Genomic DNA, 17,957 nt, shown 5'->3' on the forward strand with positions numbered 1-17,957 from the left:
GAGGGAAGCCTTACATCTCAAATGAGTGCAATCAAAATGACGCAGTTGTGGCAATCTTTCTTCCCGGAACTATTTCTCCAAAACAGCGATAACCTAATCTAATTTTATGTTTTTCGCTTCAAAATTCCTGCTTACTTTCGTAAGAGTTTGTTTTTTTACGAACAAGAGTCTCAGCTCGATCAAACCAACAATTACATCACTTACTGCGTGGATACAGTTTCCGGTAAGATATGCGGATAATAAAGGTTTTATTTTAAATAAAAATGTTGAACATATTTTTGTTTAATAAACATAGCTGTTAGCTTATACGGAGTGTAAATGATACAAACTGCCAAAATTATATAGATAGTAATATCGATCTACTGAACAAAATGTCTAGTGAAATTTAATTATTTTTTATACTGTAGTTGTTTTTTTAATTTGTAAAAAGGCCTATCATGTTTTTAAGTTATCTAATATTTGTTTTTGCACGATCGTGTTTTTTATTCACAGCAATTGTTGTTAGGCCTTGAAAGTTAGAATTCCCACACAGAAACTTGTTGCTAGGGAAACAATTCTTCACAACATAAAACTATACTGAAATAGACCCATTACAGTGCACTTATTGTTACTTAGTTACCATTACAGTATAGTTTTGCGAAGGCTTTGGCATAATGTTGCTCCAAATTTTCAATGCAAAATATATTATATTTGCAATTTTAAAAATATGATCGTGAAAAAAAGTTGTACAATACACTTTTATGAAGTGCATTACAAAATCCCGGAAACTGAAAAACTAGCTCTGCTCGTTTATAAAAAAAAAAACGAGAATACATGAGAACAAGGTGAATACAACAGGAAGAGGAAAATGTGACGAGAACAAGGGGAATATAAGTAGAACCAGGGGAATAAAAACAAAGAGAAGACAGGGAGAACAAGAGGAATACAAGGATAACAGGGGAATACAATGATAACAAGGGGAATACAAGGAGAATAAAGGGAAGACAAAGAGAAGAAGGGGAAATAAGGAGAAAAGGGAAATACATGGAGAACAAGGAGAAGAGATTGCATTTTTACGTGGCGGTCAATTCCTAAATTATCCCCTCCATACCTAGTGAGGAGAGGGATGCAATCTACTTCAAGAATTTCCTTAAAGCGAGCTTTAAGCACATTTTCATTCCATCTAAATTTGATATTAGAGCCTCAAGCAACCTTACGTTGATTCTAGAGTAGAAGCTATATTCCACGTACAGCATTCTCCATGAGCTCTTTTTTACAGAACTGTCTTGGTAACAGATCCAAGAGACAGGATTTCCTTCATTTGTTTTTTTTCCAACGTTATACATTTCTGAAAGTGTAATGCTGAGCAAAAATCCCAAACATAGATATTTCTCACCGCAAATGTGTACTGCTGATGTATTTAACCTGACATTTAAGCTTAAAATCGCATAATTTTGTAAGTGCCTTCTTTTCCGTCATTGTAATTTTGCTGAAATCGTTGTACACAGAACGTCAACTTTTTTATGTATAAGAAATGACAAAAACATGCAAATCCAAGAATAATCCGAAATTGATATCTTTTTGTATCATCTATTCTGTAAATCGCGTAATAGGAACATAAAAATAGACAGCGACCAAGCTTACCGGTACGTCTTGATATGGCGACCAAATAATTATTATTCGTTTCTAGGAATAATATATTTTCCACACTCCTGCCCTTGCCACAACTGCTCATTCTCCCTGCCACTCACTTGTACACGTTTTCGTTCAGATGACGCGGGGGAAGGTGAACAGCTGAACGTCGGTCTGCACGGCGTTGCTGCTCGTGTAGGGGACGCCGCCCGCGTCGTCGTCGTCCCCATCGTACAGCTGACGTCAGACGGGCGTCTCGAACTTGACTTCCCGGCCGCCGGGACGCCGGACGGACCTGGCCACAGAGTAGACATTTATAAGGCCAGGATAGCAATCATACTCACCCCAGCCGGCCCCCGGATACGCCCTCAGGGCCAGGAGGCCAATAGTCAAAGCAAAGAGTTTTTGTGACTATTTCGCTCATGTACCGATGCACCAATAGAGTGTAAGGATCTATTGAGTTCTAACCAATCAAAGCCAACTATCAACTGCAATCTTGTCACACCTGACACGCATTTGTTTAAGCGACACTAGAACTGTATTATTGGTCAAAATGGTAAAATATATACAGTACAGCATATAGTCTATATAGATATTTTTTACATAAATAATTACCTTATAGGCCTACATTTGTTTAACATTCTGTCCTATATTTAGCCACCGTCTTCTACGTTTAAATGTCTGGCGAAAATTTTTTAAAATGCCACACCCACTAAAAATAGCGTTAACTTAAAACTACGTTTTTTGGTCAATAATAAAGTTCCTAGCGGCTTCCATTTGGTCCGATTTACATGAAACTTTGCAAGAATACTCAGCACATTGCAATACACAAAGCTGTGCAGGGAATCAGATCTTCACTGAAACTTATTCATGATATGAATTTTTAACTTCTAAAAATTAAAGAAAATTATCAAGCAAAAATTATAATTTATAAGAAAATTTTTATCTCATGAACCAATTCTAGAATTAAAAAATCCATACGCAGTTTTTTATACCGTGAAGTGTAAGTCCCTCACAGAAGAGTTTTAAAAGCAAAAACAATTCTGAAACCGTCAGGGATGTTTTGACTTTACGCATAATTTAATATCATTAAAATACATGAAAATTAATATCTAAGGAACTAATGAATGAAACTTAATGAAATTTGGCACTGTTATTTAAACGTACAGACACAACAAACCCGCCGAATTTGAAAGAAATTAATAAAAAACTTTAAAAGTTTCAAAACTCAGTCCCAGTGTCCCTTAATATCTTGTCGCATCTGATGTTCAGATGTTAAATATTTTCATTGTTTCCTTAACAATACAGTGGGCCATGATATTGCGTGATGGCCGTGCTAGCAAATTTAAGCATTAAGCATCTTAATTTATAATGGAATCTGTTTCTGTATGTTATAAATTATTTATTCATATAGGCTATTTAGGAAATGTTATTATTCAAATATCACAAGGTTCCCATCTTGTTGATATTTCACTAAATGAAAACACCTAGTTCAAAATGAAATGTTGTAATCTCAAATATTTACTTCAATACCGTATTTACTCACTTTTAAGACCTCGCTCTACTTTAAGAATAAATTATAAATACGAGTATATATAATATGTACAATACTAGGTTCTAAATTCTGAATTTCTGCTTAAGACTTTTGCACAGTAGTGTAGGGGCATCGTCAATCATAAATGCTCTTGGAAAGATTGCAAGGTGAAACTCGTTTCTAAAACCATCCTCTCTCCCATTGTTCCGTTTCTTTTCCAATTATCTCTGCACTGACAAAGAACAACATCTCTCTTTGTCTGTTTATCCTCAAATTACATACCGTACTCTCTGCCTCGTTATTTCTTGCGTTGTCACAACACAGACAGAGAGACAAATTCTCTTTCTTCTTCTACTGATGGAATCAGTTTTCGCATACCGTACTTTCAAAGTCAGTCATTCAGAGAAAGAGATTAGTATCAGGTGTGAATGTAAAAATGAGCAACAAGCGAGAAAGTTATTCTGTGCATTTTAAATTGATTGTGATCGACTTCGCTGAAAAAATGTTTTGGCATTTTAAACTAATTTCTATACTTAGGCCTACTGTTACTTAACTTAAAAAACTTGATTCCCTTACTGTCTTTTTACGGTGCTCATAAAGACCCCCATACTCTTTTGCATTAAAAAAGAGAGAAAAAAGGAGGTCTAATATGCGAGTAAATATGATATATTTACATTTTGTTTTTCAAGTTAGAAGATAGAAATATACTAAAATAATTCCATTAATTAAGTATAACTCATCTGAACATACAATGCCTGTAAAGTGACAAAGACCATAGCTAAAATTTATTGTTCATGTTGCTGAGATGTTAAAAACTGAATGTAATTTTTTTCAGCTGTCAGGCAAAACAAATTGAAATGTTACAGATTCGGAAAACGACCAACAAAAAGTAAATTTAAAGGTACACTGGAGTTCAAAGCTACCTGACCCCACTAATAATCGTGTAGACTAAGTGTAGCATCTATAGTTCTCTGAATAGATGGCGAAGGTAACAGTTAGTGTTGCCAATAGTACATAAATATACCCGCATCATAAAATTAAGAATTTCATCCCCCTCTAATAATAGTAAAAAAAAAAAAAAAAAAACACTGGATTTAGCGGGAAACCGCTGATACTGTAAATTATGAGAATAATTTATACTTAATCTGCATCAACATTTTCCCAAATACTTTTTACCCATTCCAATATTAGGGTCACCTATTGAGAAGTAGCGGAACTATTTCAAAATTTGTCAATTTGTTATGTATTTGGTTTTAACTTTTCCCGTGATTAGAAAGTTCGCATACACGATCGGAAAATTGGAGGTCAGTGTACACTGACGTTCAATGATATCTGGCCCTACTAATCGATAGTAATCGATAATTTGTGGGTAAGTGTGGCTTCTTTAGTTATTACTTCTATGAATAGATGGCGAAGATAATAGTCAGTGTTGCCAATTGTACATACATATACCCGCATTATATAATTAAATTTTTCATACCACTCTACTGATTGTAAAACAACACTGGGTTTAGCTGGAAACCGCTGATATTGTCCATTTTGAGAATAATTTATGCTTAATCTACAAAATAATTTTCCCTGACACTTTTTTAACCGCCCCAATAATGGTGTCACCTATTGAGAACTAGCGGAACTCTTTCAAAGTTTGTCAATTTTTTTATATCTTTGGTTCTGTCTTATCAACAGGGCTAGATTCTAGCCATCTCGTGTCTTATTCCTTGGTTGGAAAGTTCGCTTACACGATCATAAAATCGTAAGTCAGATATTTTTGAATACCAGTGTACAAGTCAAGTAACATGCTTTTATGTTAAAGGGCATATCTCGGGCATTATCAGAAATATCGAAATAATTCTTTCACCAAGAGAAACAGAAAAGTGTATTCTAAAAATAAAAGCAAATAAATTGAAAAATGTAATTTTTGACCCATAAAATGCGGACACTGTGTATAGTTCGTTTATGGATGGGGTCTTTTGGAACACTGTCTATAGTCTATACCCATACTCGTCGGCAGGGACTGACCTGGACCTAGTTTGTGTGTGGGGTGGTGGCGGCGCTATGACCGGAACAATGACCGGCACCAGCGCCACTGGCGGCGATGCCGTGAACTGCTGCGCCGCAACAGTGGTGGCTGCGGTAACGACGGCCGCGGCGGCTGTGGTGGTGGCGGTGATGACGGCCTGCGGGTACGCCGCGAAGGGCGACGTAGGGGGGAAGTGGTTCGCCACCACAGGCACCCAGCACTGGTGCTGCTGCAGCCGTGAGGGCGACGTGGACCCTGCGTATAAGGAAATGGGTGAGAGGCACAATCATCCCGAGTTTTCACGTAGAATACGACTTTGTCTGCACCAAGTATGGACACCAGTTCTGGGATCCGTGGTGAAAAAAAAAATAACAGACTCACAGGAACGTAGTTGGTGTACTACCTCAGAATCTTCGTGTCAGTAAGTGCCGCATGTTGAAACTCCCGACTGAAGGCACGCTGAACTCTTACTATACCGTACTCCGTGTGCTATGGTATTCCAATACATTCCAACTACGTTTCTGTGGGTTTGCTATAATTCTCTAAATGCTGAAGAATTCACACTGAGTTGAAATGTAAACATCCACACAATTTAACACAATTTTTTCTATCAAACAATGCCACAATGACAAGCGAAAGAGCTGGAAAAGCATCTTTTTTATGGTGCCACCTAATGTTTTCCGCCAACAATTACAATTAAAAATCCCCTGAAATTTTTGAGCCGTTCTTTCTAATGACATCGTAAGAATTTCGCAATACGCATAGTTACAAAATTATAGCAGTTTATAATCAGGGATATTTCTATGGTCACAGTATTAGTGCAGCACCTGTACTGCTCCCAGTTCTCTCACACACAGAGAATGAAGTAATAAGCGTGCACTGACTGTCGGAGTAGGTGGCGGAGGTGCGCCGCTGCTGCTGGGTCCGCCATGCCAGGGACCGCACGTGGCCCCGGGTGCCGGTGTGCACGGCGTCCACGCTCAGGCTGCGGTTCATGGTGCGCCAGTGGTCGGAGGGACGGCCCAGCGCTGCCGACGCCGCGGCCTCGCTGTTGGCCAGCGCCCCCAGGTGCTCGTTCAGCGAGTACAGCTTGTGTGTGATGTCCTTCCCTGCAACAGCGAGGATCCGAGGATATAGCGCCATTTTCAGGTTACATGTATCTTTAGCTCGCTCGCTCACTCACTCACTAAATCAGTCATTCAGTCATTCACTCAATAAGTCACTCTCTCATAACTTACACACTCAATAAGTCACACAGTCGTTCACTCACTAAATAATTCAGTCACTCATTAAGTAACTCATTTAGACAATCTCTCACTAAGTCACTTACTCAGTCACTCTTTAAATCATTCAGTCACTCACTCATTAAGTCATTCATTTAGTCATTTACTCACTAAGTCGCTCCGTCACTCTCTCATTCACTCACTAAGTCAATAAGTCAATCACTCTCAATAAATCACTCACTAAGTTAATCACTCAATCACTGTCAATCACTCAGTTACTCTCTCATTAAATCACTCACTCACTAAGTTATCCATTCACTTAGTCACTAAGTCACTCACTTTCATAAAGTCACTCACTCACTAAGTTATCCATTCACTTAGTCACTAAGTCACTCACTTTCATAAAGTCACTCACTCACTAAGTTATTCATTCACTCAGTCACGAAGTCACTCACTCAGTCACTCTCTAACACTGTCAGTCACTCTCACTAAGTCACTCACTTTCCTAATGTCACTCACTCACTAAGTCATTCATTCACTCTCTCACTAACTCAGTCACTCTCATTAAGTGACTGACTCACTAAGTCAATCACTCACTCACTAAGTTATTCATTCACTCTCTCACCAATTCAGTCACTCTCATTAAGTGACTGACTCACTAAGTCAATCACTCACTCACTAAGTTATTCATTCACTCTCTCACTAACTCAGTCACTCTCATTAAGTGACTGACTCACTAAGTCAATCACTCACTCACTAAGTTATTCATTCACTCTCTCACTAACTCAGTCACTCTCATTAAGTGACTGACTCACTAAGTCAATCACTCACTCACTAAGTTATTCATTCACTCTCTCACTAACTCAGTCACTCTCATTAAGTGACTGACTCACTAAGTCAATCACTCACTCACTAAGTCATTCATTCACTCTCTCACTAACTCAGTCACTCTCATTAAGTGACTGACTCACTAAGTCAATCACTCACTCATTAAGTTATTCATTCACTCAGTCACTCTCTCACTAAGTCAATTCACTCAGTCAGTCACCTTCTCACTAAATCACTCTCACTCATTTATTAAGTCAAATTAATTAATTAATTAATTCATTCATTCATTCATCCATTCATTCATTCACTCATTCATTCATTCACTCATTCATTCATTCGTTCGTCCATTCGTTTGTCGGTTCATTAATTAATTAATTCATTCATTCATTCATTCGTTCGTTCGTCCATTTGTTTGTCGGTTCATTAATTAATTAATTAATTCATTCATTCATTCGTTCGTTCGTCCATTCGTTTGTCGGTTCATTAATTAATTCATTCTAATGATGCTTCGTCATAATATTATATTTTTGCAAAATATACAGTATATTCGCAGATGCTGGAACTGGCCTCCGTTTATGAAACTTTAAAGCGATGAATAAAATATTTTACTCTCATTCACTAAATCTAAGGAGTTTTGTTGCATAAACAGCGAAATAAGGTAGCCGTATAGCCCTTATTCATGATCTTAGTGTCCCACAAACTTATCAGTACAAGCTGGAAATATGTAGGTTGAATTCTCTTGGAATTATCGTGACTACAAGACAGAATACTGTTTGCAGGCAGACAGATAATTGGATACGTCGCGTCGTTACCTATGATGTTGGACAGCACCACCTTGAGCAGCGGCCGGTGCCTCAGCACCCGCTCCAGCTTCAGGCGTGACCAGCACATGTACAGGCACTCTTGTTCAGCCGTTATTGTTACCTGGAACAGTGATCACGCCGTTAATCACTTCCAGCTTCAACAGACGCTTTACAGCCAGGTACTGTTGTCTCAAAACAGGACTCAAGATATTCTAAGTGTTTATTAATCTATGTACTACGACAATAATATCAGAACTAATGCTCTCTGAAGGACAGACATTATTTTTTCCAAAAGCATCAATGACCAATAAAAATTAATACTAAATTAAATTGTCATTCTTAAAACTTTGTTGTTTGAAATAATGTTGAAATGATAACATGTGACTGTTCATCCACAAAAGTAATCAGATCAATCTGTCATATGCAATATCTGTTCATTTAAGCTGTAACTATTATTCTTGTAACACTATTGAAGCGAGTGAAAGTGATCATTTTTCTCACAAAATTATGACGCTATATCCTGTTGATTTTAATATTTATATTGATACCGGTATCAATGCTAAAGTGACTAGTAGTCATTATTTATTTTGTAATGAAGTTAATCTCTCAGTTACAATAAAATGAACTTAATCTTTCACTTACAATAACTGTTACTTTAGACAGTGACATAAGACCACTGTTGTTTGAAACAAAATTAAAGTGATTAACAGTGATTATTTGTAACAAAGTTATTATTTCACGATTTCACGTATAATAACTCTTACTTTAGAAAGCGATATTAAATCATTTTTGTTTGAAAAAATGTTAAAGAGTTTAGCAGTAACTATTTGTAATGAAATTAATATTTCACTTATAATAATACTTTAGTTAGTGATATTATGTCATTGTTATTTCAAACAATTTTAAAGTGATTAGTAGTGATTATTTGTAACACAGTTAATCTTTCACTTATAATAGCTGTTACTTTAGGCAGTAATATTATGACCGTTATTGTTTGAAAATATGTTAAAGTGATTAACGATGAGTATTGTATTGAAGTTAATATTTAACTTAATATAACTGTTACTTTAAATGAAATGAGACCTTTGCCGTTTGAAACAATATTGAATTGGTTAGCAGTTATTATTTGCAACGAAGTTAATACTTAAGTTATAATAAATGACCTTTAGATTGTAACATAAACAATTGTTGTTTGAAATTATATTATGTTAAAGTGAATAGCAATCATTACTTGTACCGAAGTTAATATATCACCTATAATAGCTGTTACTTTAGAGAGTGACACAAGACCATTGTTGTTTACAACAATAAGTGATTAGCAGTGAATATGTATAATTAAGTTAATATCACTCATAATTATTACTTTATTCAGTAATATAATATATTCAGTAAGTTGTTTGCTACAATGTTAAAGTTATCGAAAGTGGTTATTTTTCCGCAGAAATAGAGTAAAATTCATTTTAAAGGATTATTAAAATCAGTGAATTATATTTTTCGTCTATAATTACTATTATTTTTTACAGTGATTTTAAGGCAATTGTGTTTGAAATGTTGTTATAGTGGTTACTTTCTCGCCCACAGTAATAAGATTAAAAATTTGGCTGTAATAATAATAATAATAATAATAATAATAATAATAATAATAATAATAATGAAACCACTATTTTTCAAACAAAGTTAAATTGATTAGAAGAGTCTATAAGTGTCTTTCTTTCCACAGAAGTAACCTTATCATGTTCTTTAATAATTACCAAATGAAAAATTTCTAAACATGGGTTCCTATATGAAAGTTGTTCACAATGATCTCTTCTATCATCCCTAAAAGTTTGTAACAAAGTTACAAAATCATCCTTTATGAAAGGGATACCATTTAGACCAGCGATGACCAAAGCGGGTGTCATGATTACATCGTGTAATCACAGACATACGAGGAGTTTCCTGTACATTGCTGTATGTTTCATTCATGTATTGAAGACAAGAAATGGCGGTATCATGTCGCTCTACAAACTCTGTCTCTACAAGCAGTAAGAGGTGGTTTCGTAAAGAATGAGAAGGAGAACTTCTTTGTTGTTCTTTCGGACTAAATGTAATGTATTTACTTTGCTCAACGATTCAATTAGGAGTAAATAGAAACATTAATTGCCATGCTGAATAATGTATTATCATCATCATTATTATTATTATTATTATTATTATTATTATTATTACTGACCACTAAGTATATGATTCTATAATTATTCTGTACGTGCATGAATATTGATATGTTTACTTCTCCCTAGAAGGATAAAATTATTAGGTTTTATCTCAATTTTAATCTTCTTAATTTTTTGATGAGGGTAACTATTTGTTAGTCATTCGTGTAATAATAACATTGTAGAAAAACTGATTCAATATTATGTGCCAACGAACTGTTAAACGCCAGGAATTGACATGATTTTCTTAAATCATAGCCAGGAAGAGAAAGATGACATAAATAAATGTACCTAACGGGGATAATGGGGATTGAAATACCTCGTGCTCTAAAGTCTTTTAATGGAACAGAATTTCTCAAAAGAGTAATGATTAAAATAGCTTAAATAACTTGTCCATAAGAAATTTTTATTTTGAAAAACTATTAATTTCTCCACCAAGTATCGAGAGAAGAATTTAGAAAATTCCTGATTATATTCAAGAGGAAGGTTAGAAAAAAGAAGCAAGAAAAATCGTACATTATTCACTGGCTCTTGATGACAGCAGTGACATTACTGATTGAGCAAAGCTTGAGATTTTCATCCGCGGGATTGATCAAGATGTTAGTACAGGAACCACCACTGGTTGTAGTTTTCATGCCAAGTACCTTTCCTCCGTCTGATTAGCCTACTTCATAGACTGTCTGTCGCATGTAATCACTGCAGCTCGAGTTTTGATCACCGCTGATTTAGACATTATGAAGACGCGTGGCGGGCTTAGAAAGGTAGAGCTGCATACTCTCCTGACATGCCACTCTGTCCGTCTTTACCCCCAGGAAAGACCCGGTACTCAATTTAATGGGAGGCTGAGTGAACCTCGAGGCTGTTGTGGAAGTTTGGCAACGAGAAAATCCGATCTCTACCTGGAATTGAACCCATGTCCTTCCAGTCCGTAGCCAGTGCTCTACCAATTGAACTATTATTTTAGTTAGTGTTATTAAGCAGTATTAAGAATCCCCACTAAGAGGTGTACCTGAAAGACGTCGTCGCTGTTGTTCTGGTTCGCCTCCCACTCGGGTGAGTCGATGAACTGGTGAGGCTGGATGTAGTGCAGGTGCATGTCATCGCACGTCACCCGCAACCTGCCGTGAGACACAGTCCACCGGTGAGCAACCTTACTACAGAACTCAGAAGATGGCAGATCACAACTTATTACAAACACTTCTGACATGAATACTTCTTTGTCCAAAATATAACTGATGAGACAATCTAACATTGTTAGCGTAATATGAAGTTCAAGAAGTCTCCACCAGATGCTGCACCAACCAACCAACATCATGTTTAACTGAAGTTCTGTTTCTGTGAAAACCAAGCAATAAGTCTTAGGTCTATTTTGATTTTGATTCCTACTCTATTTTTTCATTGATGTTATAAATATGTCTTCCTCTTCAATTTGGCGTTTTCCCTTGAAAATACAAAATGAAAAGATGCGGTTGGTTTTCGTTTCTTGACTGCTTGTGCCTAATTTGTAATTTTATAAAGTAGGCCTAATGGATTTGGGAGGTTCTTGATTGATTGCGTAAACTGTTGTTGAATTTTGTGGGAGAATTCTTCTATGAATGCAATATTTAGTACGGATTGTAAAAACGTGTTTATTTTTCTATAATCTGCTCCAGTTTTTGCACGTAGAACTAATTTCTGTACGTCACGCAATTTACTTAACAGAGTTTCATTGTGAGATGACGAGGCTGGATATGCCAAAGTATCCGCGTGGGTAAAAGACCTTTGGGGTGGCCGAAACGTAGATGGGAGGATAATATTAAAATAGATTTGAGGGAGGTGAGATATGATGATAAGGAATGGATTAATCTTGCTCAGGACAGGGACCGATGGTGGGTTTATGTGAGGGCGGCAATGAATCTTCGGGGTCTCTGAAAGCCGTAAGTAAGTAAGTAAGTAAGTAAGTAAGTAAGTAAGTAAGTAAGTAAGTAAGTAAGTAAGTAAGTAAGTGGGTGAGTAAGTAAGAAAGGAAGCACACAAGTAAGCAAGTAATTAAGTATTAAGTTATCTGTGTACAAGGGGTTAAACTAAAAACGTATTAATTGAATTAGTAAGTTCGTATTGTTTTATCACTATGAAAAGAAGTGCAATACAAGGAGAACAATGGGAACACAAGGAGAACAAAGGAGAATATAAACAGAATAAGGCAACGCAAGACGAACAAGACGAATACAAGAAGAAGAAAGGAAACACAAGGAGAACCAGAGGAATGCAAAGCGAATAAAGGAAACAGAACAAGAACAAAGGGAAATACAAAGGGAACACAAGAAGAACAAGGAGAAGACAAGGAGAATAGTGGGAAATGCAAGAACAACAGAAGGAGAACAAGGGGAACAGGAAGAAAACAAGAGGAATATAGGAGAACAAAGATGAATGAAAGGGGAACACAAAGAGAAGAAGTGGAACACAAGGAGAACAAGAATACAAGGAGAATAAGGGGAATACAAAGAGAGTGAGGGGAATGCAAGGAGAACGAGGGAAACATAAAGAGAACGAGGGGGATGAAGAAGAACGAGAGAATACAAGGATAATGAGGGGAACACGAGGATAACACAAGAAGAACTAAGGGGAATATACAAGGAGATCATGGAGAACACAATAAGAGCAAGAGGAATACAAGGAGAACAAGGGAAATGCAAGGAGAACAAAGGGAACACAATAAAAGTAAAGGAGAATACAGGGGGAACGCAAAGAGAGCAAGGGGAATAGAAAGAGAACAATGGGAATACAAGGAGAACAATGGGAATACAAGGAGAACAAGGGGAATACAAGGACAGCAAGGGCAATACAAAGAGAACAATGGGAATACAAGGAGAAAGAAACACATGAAGAATAAAGGGAACACAAGGAAATCATGGGGAATATAAGGAGAATAAATGGAACACAAGAAGAAGAAAGGGAAATACAAGGAGAAGGAGGAGAAAACAAGGAGAACAAAGGAAGCACAAGGAGAACAAAGAAAACACAAGGAGAACAAGAGGCATAAGAGAGAACACGGGGAAAGGGGTAGGAATTCAGTTTATGTGGCTGTTAGTTCTCAAGTTGGAGATAAAGACACAGTTGAGGTCAAGATCGGGGCTGACACTCACTTGCCCTTGAGCAGCACGGAGAGGCGCTCGTCGGCAGGCGTGACCTCCTCCACGGCGTACGTCTCGCCCGGCTCCAGGCGCAGCAGCTGTCCCTCGCGCGTCAGCTCCTTGAAGTGCTTCTTGCTGACGCGCAGCGGCTTGAACAGCTTCAGGTACAGCTCGGTGAGCTCCAGGGACAGGGGCGGCGGCAGGAAGCGGCAGGCCAGCAGCACCGTGTGGATGGCGTTGAGCAGCACGAGCCCCACGCTCCAGGCGAAGGCGTCGGGCGCGCACACGTGGATGCCGGCCCACAGCGCCGACAGGAAGAAGCCCACGCACAGGCTGGCGCGCAGCAGCAGCAGGCTCTGCTTGAAGCTGCGCGGCACGATGAAGGCGGCCGCGAAGAACAGGTTGGCCGTCTGGAACAGGTTGTGCTGCGCCGCCTCCCACTCCACGCAGTGCTCCGGCAGGCCGCTGCCCCCGCCGCCGCCGCCGACGACCACGGTGTCGTTGACGAGGCTCAGGTTCGACACCAGCAGGCCCAGCGCCGACGGCGTCGAGTTCCAGAAGTCCTCGGTCCACGTCGTGAAGTTGTCCGCCGCCGCGACGACGGGCGTCGGGGCGCCCGAGGAGGAGCCCATGTCGGCCGGCGTGCTGGCGGTGCCGGCGGCCCCCGCCTCCCGGTCCACGCCGTCGGCGTCCGCCGGCAGGAAGACGCTCGAACTGAAGACTCTGCTGGCTGTCACGTCACTGCTACTGCCTACGTCCGTCGCTGCAGTCGGGTTTGGAAGCTTCTCCATCACAGACGGGATGTTGCTCCACCTGCAACGACCAACATATCAATACTGTTATTCATTTATTTACTTATTTATTTATTTACTTACTCATTTATTTATTTACTTATTTATTTATGTACTTACTCATTTATTTATTTACTTATTTATTTACTTATTCACTTATTAATTAATTAATTAATTTCCTTATTTATTATTTATTTATTTACTCATTTACTTATGTATTTATTCATGTACTTATTTACTCATTTATTTACTTACTTATTTATTTACTTATTTACTTATTTGTTAATTAATTTATTTATTTCCTTATTTACTTATTTATTTATTCATGTACTCATTTACTCATTTATTTATTTATTTACTTATTTACTTATTTACTTATTTACTTATTAATTAATTTATTTTCTTATTTATTTATTCATGTATTTACTTATTTATTTATTCATGTACTTATTTACTCATTTATTTATTTACTTATTTATTCATTTATTTATTTATTTTCTTATTTATTTATTTATTTATTTATTCATGTACTTATTTACTCATTTATTTATTTGTTTACTTATTTCTTTACTTATTTACTTATTAATTTATTAATTAATTTATTTACTTATTTAATTATTTATTTATTCATGTACCTATTTATTTATTTACTTATTTATTTATTTACTTATTTATTTATTTCCTTGTTCATTTATTTACTTATTTAATTATTTATTTATTCATGTACCTATTTATTTATTTACTTATTTATTTATTTATTTATTTAATCACTCATTTATTTGTTTATTTATTTATGTACCTATTTACTTATTTTCTTACTTTTTTATTTACTTATTTACTTATTTATTTATTCATGTACCTACTTATTTATTTACTTATTTATTTATTTATTTATTTATTTACTTATTCACTTATTCATTCATTCATTCATTTATTTATTTATTTATTTATTTATTTATTTATTTATTATTTATATTAGTATAAATATAAATGTAAGTACAAATACAAAACTAGTGAGTAAAATATCTATAACAAACCAAAAGAAAATCAATACAAGGCACAATCAAGATATTTATGAAATGCACTTGTATTAATTGTGCAGATAAACATACAGTACATGCGAGCCACCGGCATGACTCAGTTAAGGCGCTTGTCTGCCGGTCTGAAGTTGCGCTCGGGCGCTGGTACTATTCCCGCTTGGGTTGATTACCTGGTTAATTTTTTCCGAGGTTTTCTCCCAACCGTAAGATGAATGCCAGGTAATCTATGGCGAATCCTCGGCCTCATCTCGCCAAATACCATCTCGCTATCACCAATCTCATCGACACTAATTAACCTAGTAGTTGATACAACGTCGTTAAATAACCAATTATATATAAAAAAACATACATGCGCATGTCACTGAAGATTGCTTCCATGCCCGTTGAGTCACTCTATCAAACAGCGTCAGATTGTCTATAAGAACTGAGCTTATACACGTGATTTTCTGCAAATTTGGATTTTTCCTGCTCCTCTCCATAAACGCCTAACGGCTAGTCTTCTTCTCTGCCTTTTAAGTGACACATTTAGTATAGACTCCAGGCGTTACTCTAGTTTCTCCGTTTCCTGTGTTACATACATTCAGGGCAGTCAGGAAACTTAAGGATTGCCCCTTGTACAAAATGTTAGTAGCCTATTCATCATCATCATCATCATCATCATCATCATCATCCAAAACATGTATTAGATCAGGTGCCTTTGTTACGGTCTCACATCAGTCGATCTCTTAGCCGGGCGGCCAACGGATTTGTTTCGGGATGCGTGTTCTATCCATGATTTTCCCGGTAGTTCCTTTGGTTATTCACATATTGTAATATTGGTTAGGGTGTGAGTTCTCTCAGGATATTATCATTTCTTTTGTGGTGCCATTTTATGATTCCAGCAGTGCATCTCATGAACTTCATATCGGCAGCGGTTATTCTTGAGGAGTCAGATGTTTTTCCGAGAAGGTGCACAGATTAGGGACCGATTGCGAGCTTATGTGAGGGTGGCAGCCGGGTTCCTTAAAAGTCATTTGTAAGTTAGCAAGTAAATCAGGCGCTTTTACGTCCAAGCTTCGCATCCGTAAGATAAAACTTGTCGGGCAAAAGTTTTATAAATATTGATTCTTGTATTCCTCTGAACTAATCAAGGTTTGCAATCTGAATTTATTGTACATAAGTGACTTTATTTATGACTTTGATAATTTTATTTTGTATGTCAAAGTCATGTGTAAATGACAACGAATATCAAAGGTAGTTATAATTGTTCACTCTTTCTAATAATATGTTATTGAGGCATATTTTGCTGGGTGTAGGATCTTTTCCTTTTAATTGCAAATACTTTGGTTTTATCATATGACATTTTCGTATCATAATTTTTGTTTATTCTCTCTAAATTATCTAATGATATTTGGAGTGTTAGTAATAATAATAAAAATCACCATGATAATAATATTTGTTTCCTTGTCGATTTAACCTCACCTTTTCCGTCTTACATGCCGCAGCGGTTAGAGGAGGAAGAATCACTGAATCACACACTAGGCATCTCACAAGTGGGGGTCTCCTGGTCACGTGATTAGCATGGCACAGGAATAATAATAATAATAATAATAATAATAATAATAATAATAATAATAATAATAATAATTTTCAATTTTTTTTCTTTGTTGATTTAACTTTCCGTTTTCCGTCCTTAGCATGGCACAGGAATAACAGTGATGATAATAATAGTAATAATAATAATAATACTAATAATAATAATAATAATAATAATAATAATAATAATAATAATAATAATTTTCAATTTTTTTTCTTTGTTGAATTAACTTTCCGTTTTCCGTCATTAGCATGGCACAGGAATAACAGTGATGATAATAATAATAATAATAATAATAATAATAATAATAATTTCCAATCTTTTTTCTTTGTTGATTTAACTTTCCGTTTTCCGTCATTAGCATGGTACAGGAATAACAGTAATAATAATAATAATAATAATAATAGTAGTAATAATAATAATAATAATAATAATTTTCAATTTTTTTTCTTTGTTGATTTAACTTTCCGTTTTCCGTCATTAGCATGGCACAGGAGTAACAGTGATAATAATAATAATAATAATAATAATAATAATAATAATAATAATAATAATAATAATAATAATAAATGCAATAATAATAGTAATAAATAAAATTTATATGTCTCAGAAAAAGAACTCAAGAAATGAGACAGTGAAAAAATAACAGTGACATATTTTACAAATAAGTGTTCAAGGGATAATATTGAAGCACTAAAAATGACCTAGCACCTATGTCCAAAGACAACGTCACTAGGTAAAGAATTCCACAAACGAGGTAACGCAACACTGTAAAAAGTTTTTGTGTTCTCGTAGGTTCTTCAGCCCAGCATTCAGTACTTGATAACATCAACCATATGTCATACTTATTTCAGGATACTTGATTTGCTCTACACAGTGTCTTTGATACAATTTGGAAAACATATAAATAAAAGGCTACAGTTTCAGATTTTCTTTTTAAGAACTGAGCTTCTACACGTGATTTCTTGAAAATTGCAATTTTTCCTGGTTGTCGCCATAAACGCCTAATAGCTAGTCTTCTTCTCTGCCTTTCAAGTGACGCATTTAGTATAGATTCCAGGCGTTGCCCTAGTTCTAGATAAATTCTCCATTTGCTATGCCCTGCGTCGTCTATATTAAGGGCAGTCCGGAAACTTATCGATTCCCCCTTGTATGTCAGAGATGCTGTACAACTCTTTTCAGGCCTGTAACTTACATTTTGTGGTACCTGACACATTTTGAAAAAG

General features: G+C 36.2%; 1 protein-coding gene across 2 annotated transcripts in view; it reads right to left on the minus strand.

Annotated features, from left to right (window-relative positions):
* Positions 1–495: 495 nt before the first annotated feature.
* LOC138702880 (uncharacterized) overlaps positions 496–17,957 on the minus strand; it is an 81,852-nt gene continuing 64,390 nt past the window's right edge. For both annotated transcript variants that reach the window (XM_069830253.1, XM_069830254.1), the window contains 6 exons: positions 13,337–14,137; positions 11,221–11,329; positions 8,029–8,140; positions 6,050–6,274; positions 5,165–5,420; positions 496–1,906 (listed from right to left, as the gene is read on the minus strand). In XM_069830253.1, the coding sequence (XP_069686354.1) occupies positions 1,855–1,906; positions 5,165–5,420; positions 6,050–6,274; positions 8,029–8,140; positions 11,221–11,329; positions 13,337–14,115 (1,533 nt within the window). In that variant the 5' untranslated portion in view covers positions 14,116–14,137 and the 3' untranslated portion in view covers positions 496–1,854. The remainder of the gene's footprint in view (positions 1,907–5,164; positions 5,421–6,049; positions 6,275–8,028; positions 8,141–11,220; positions 11,330–13,336; positions 14,138–17,957) is intronic.

Source organism: Periplaneta americana, chromosome 7 (assembly GCF_040183065.1).
Source record: "Periplaneta americana isolate PAMFEO1 chromosome 7, P.americana_PAMFEO1_priV1, whole genome shotgun sequence".
In the NCBI taxonomy this organism is placed as follows: Eukaryota; Metazoa; Arthropoda; class Insecta; order Blattodea; family Blattidae; genus Periplaneta; species Periplaneta americana.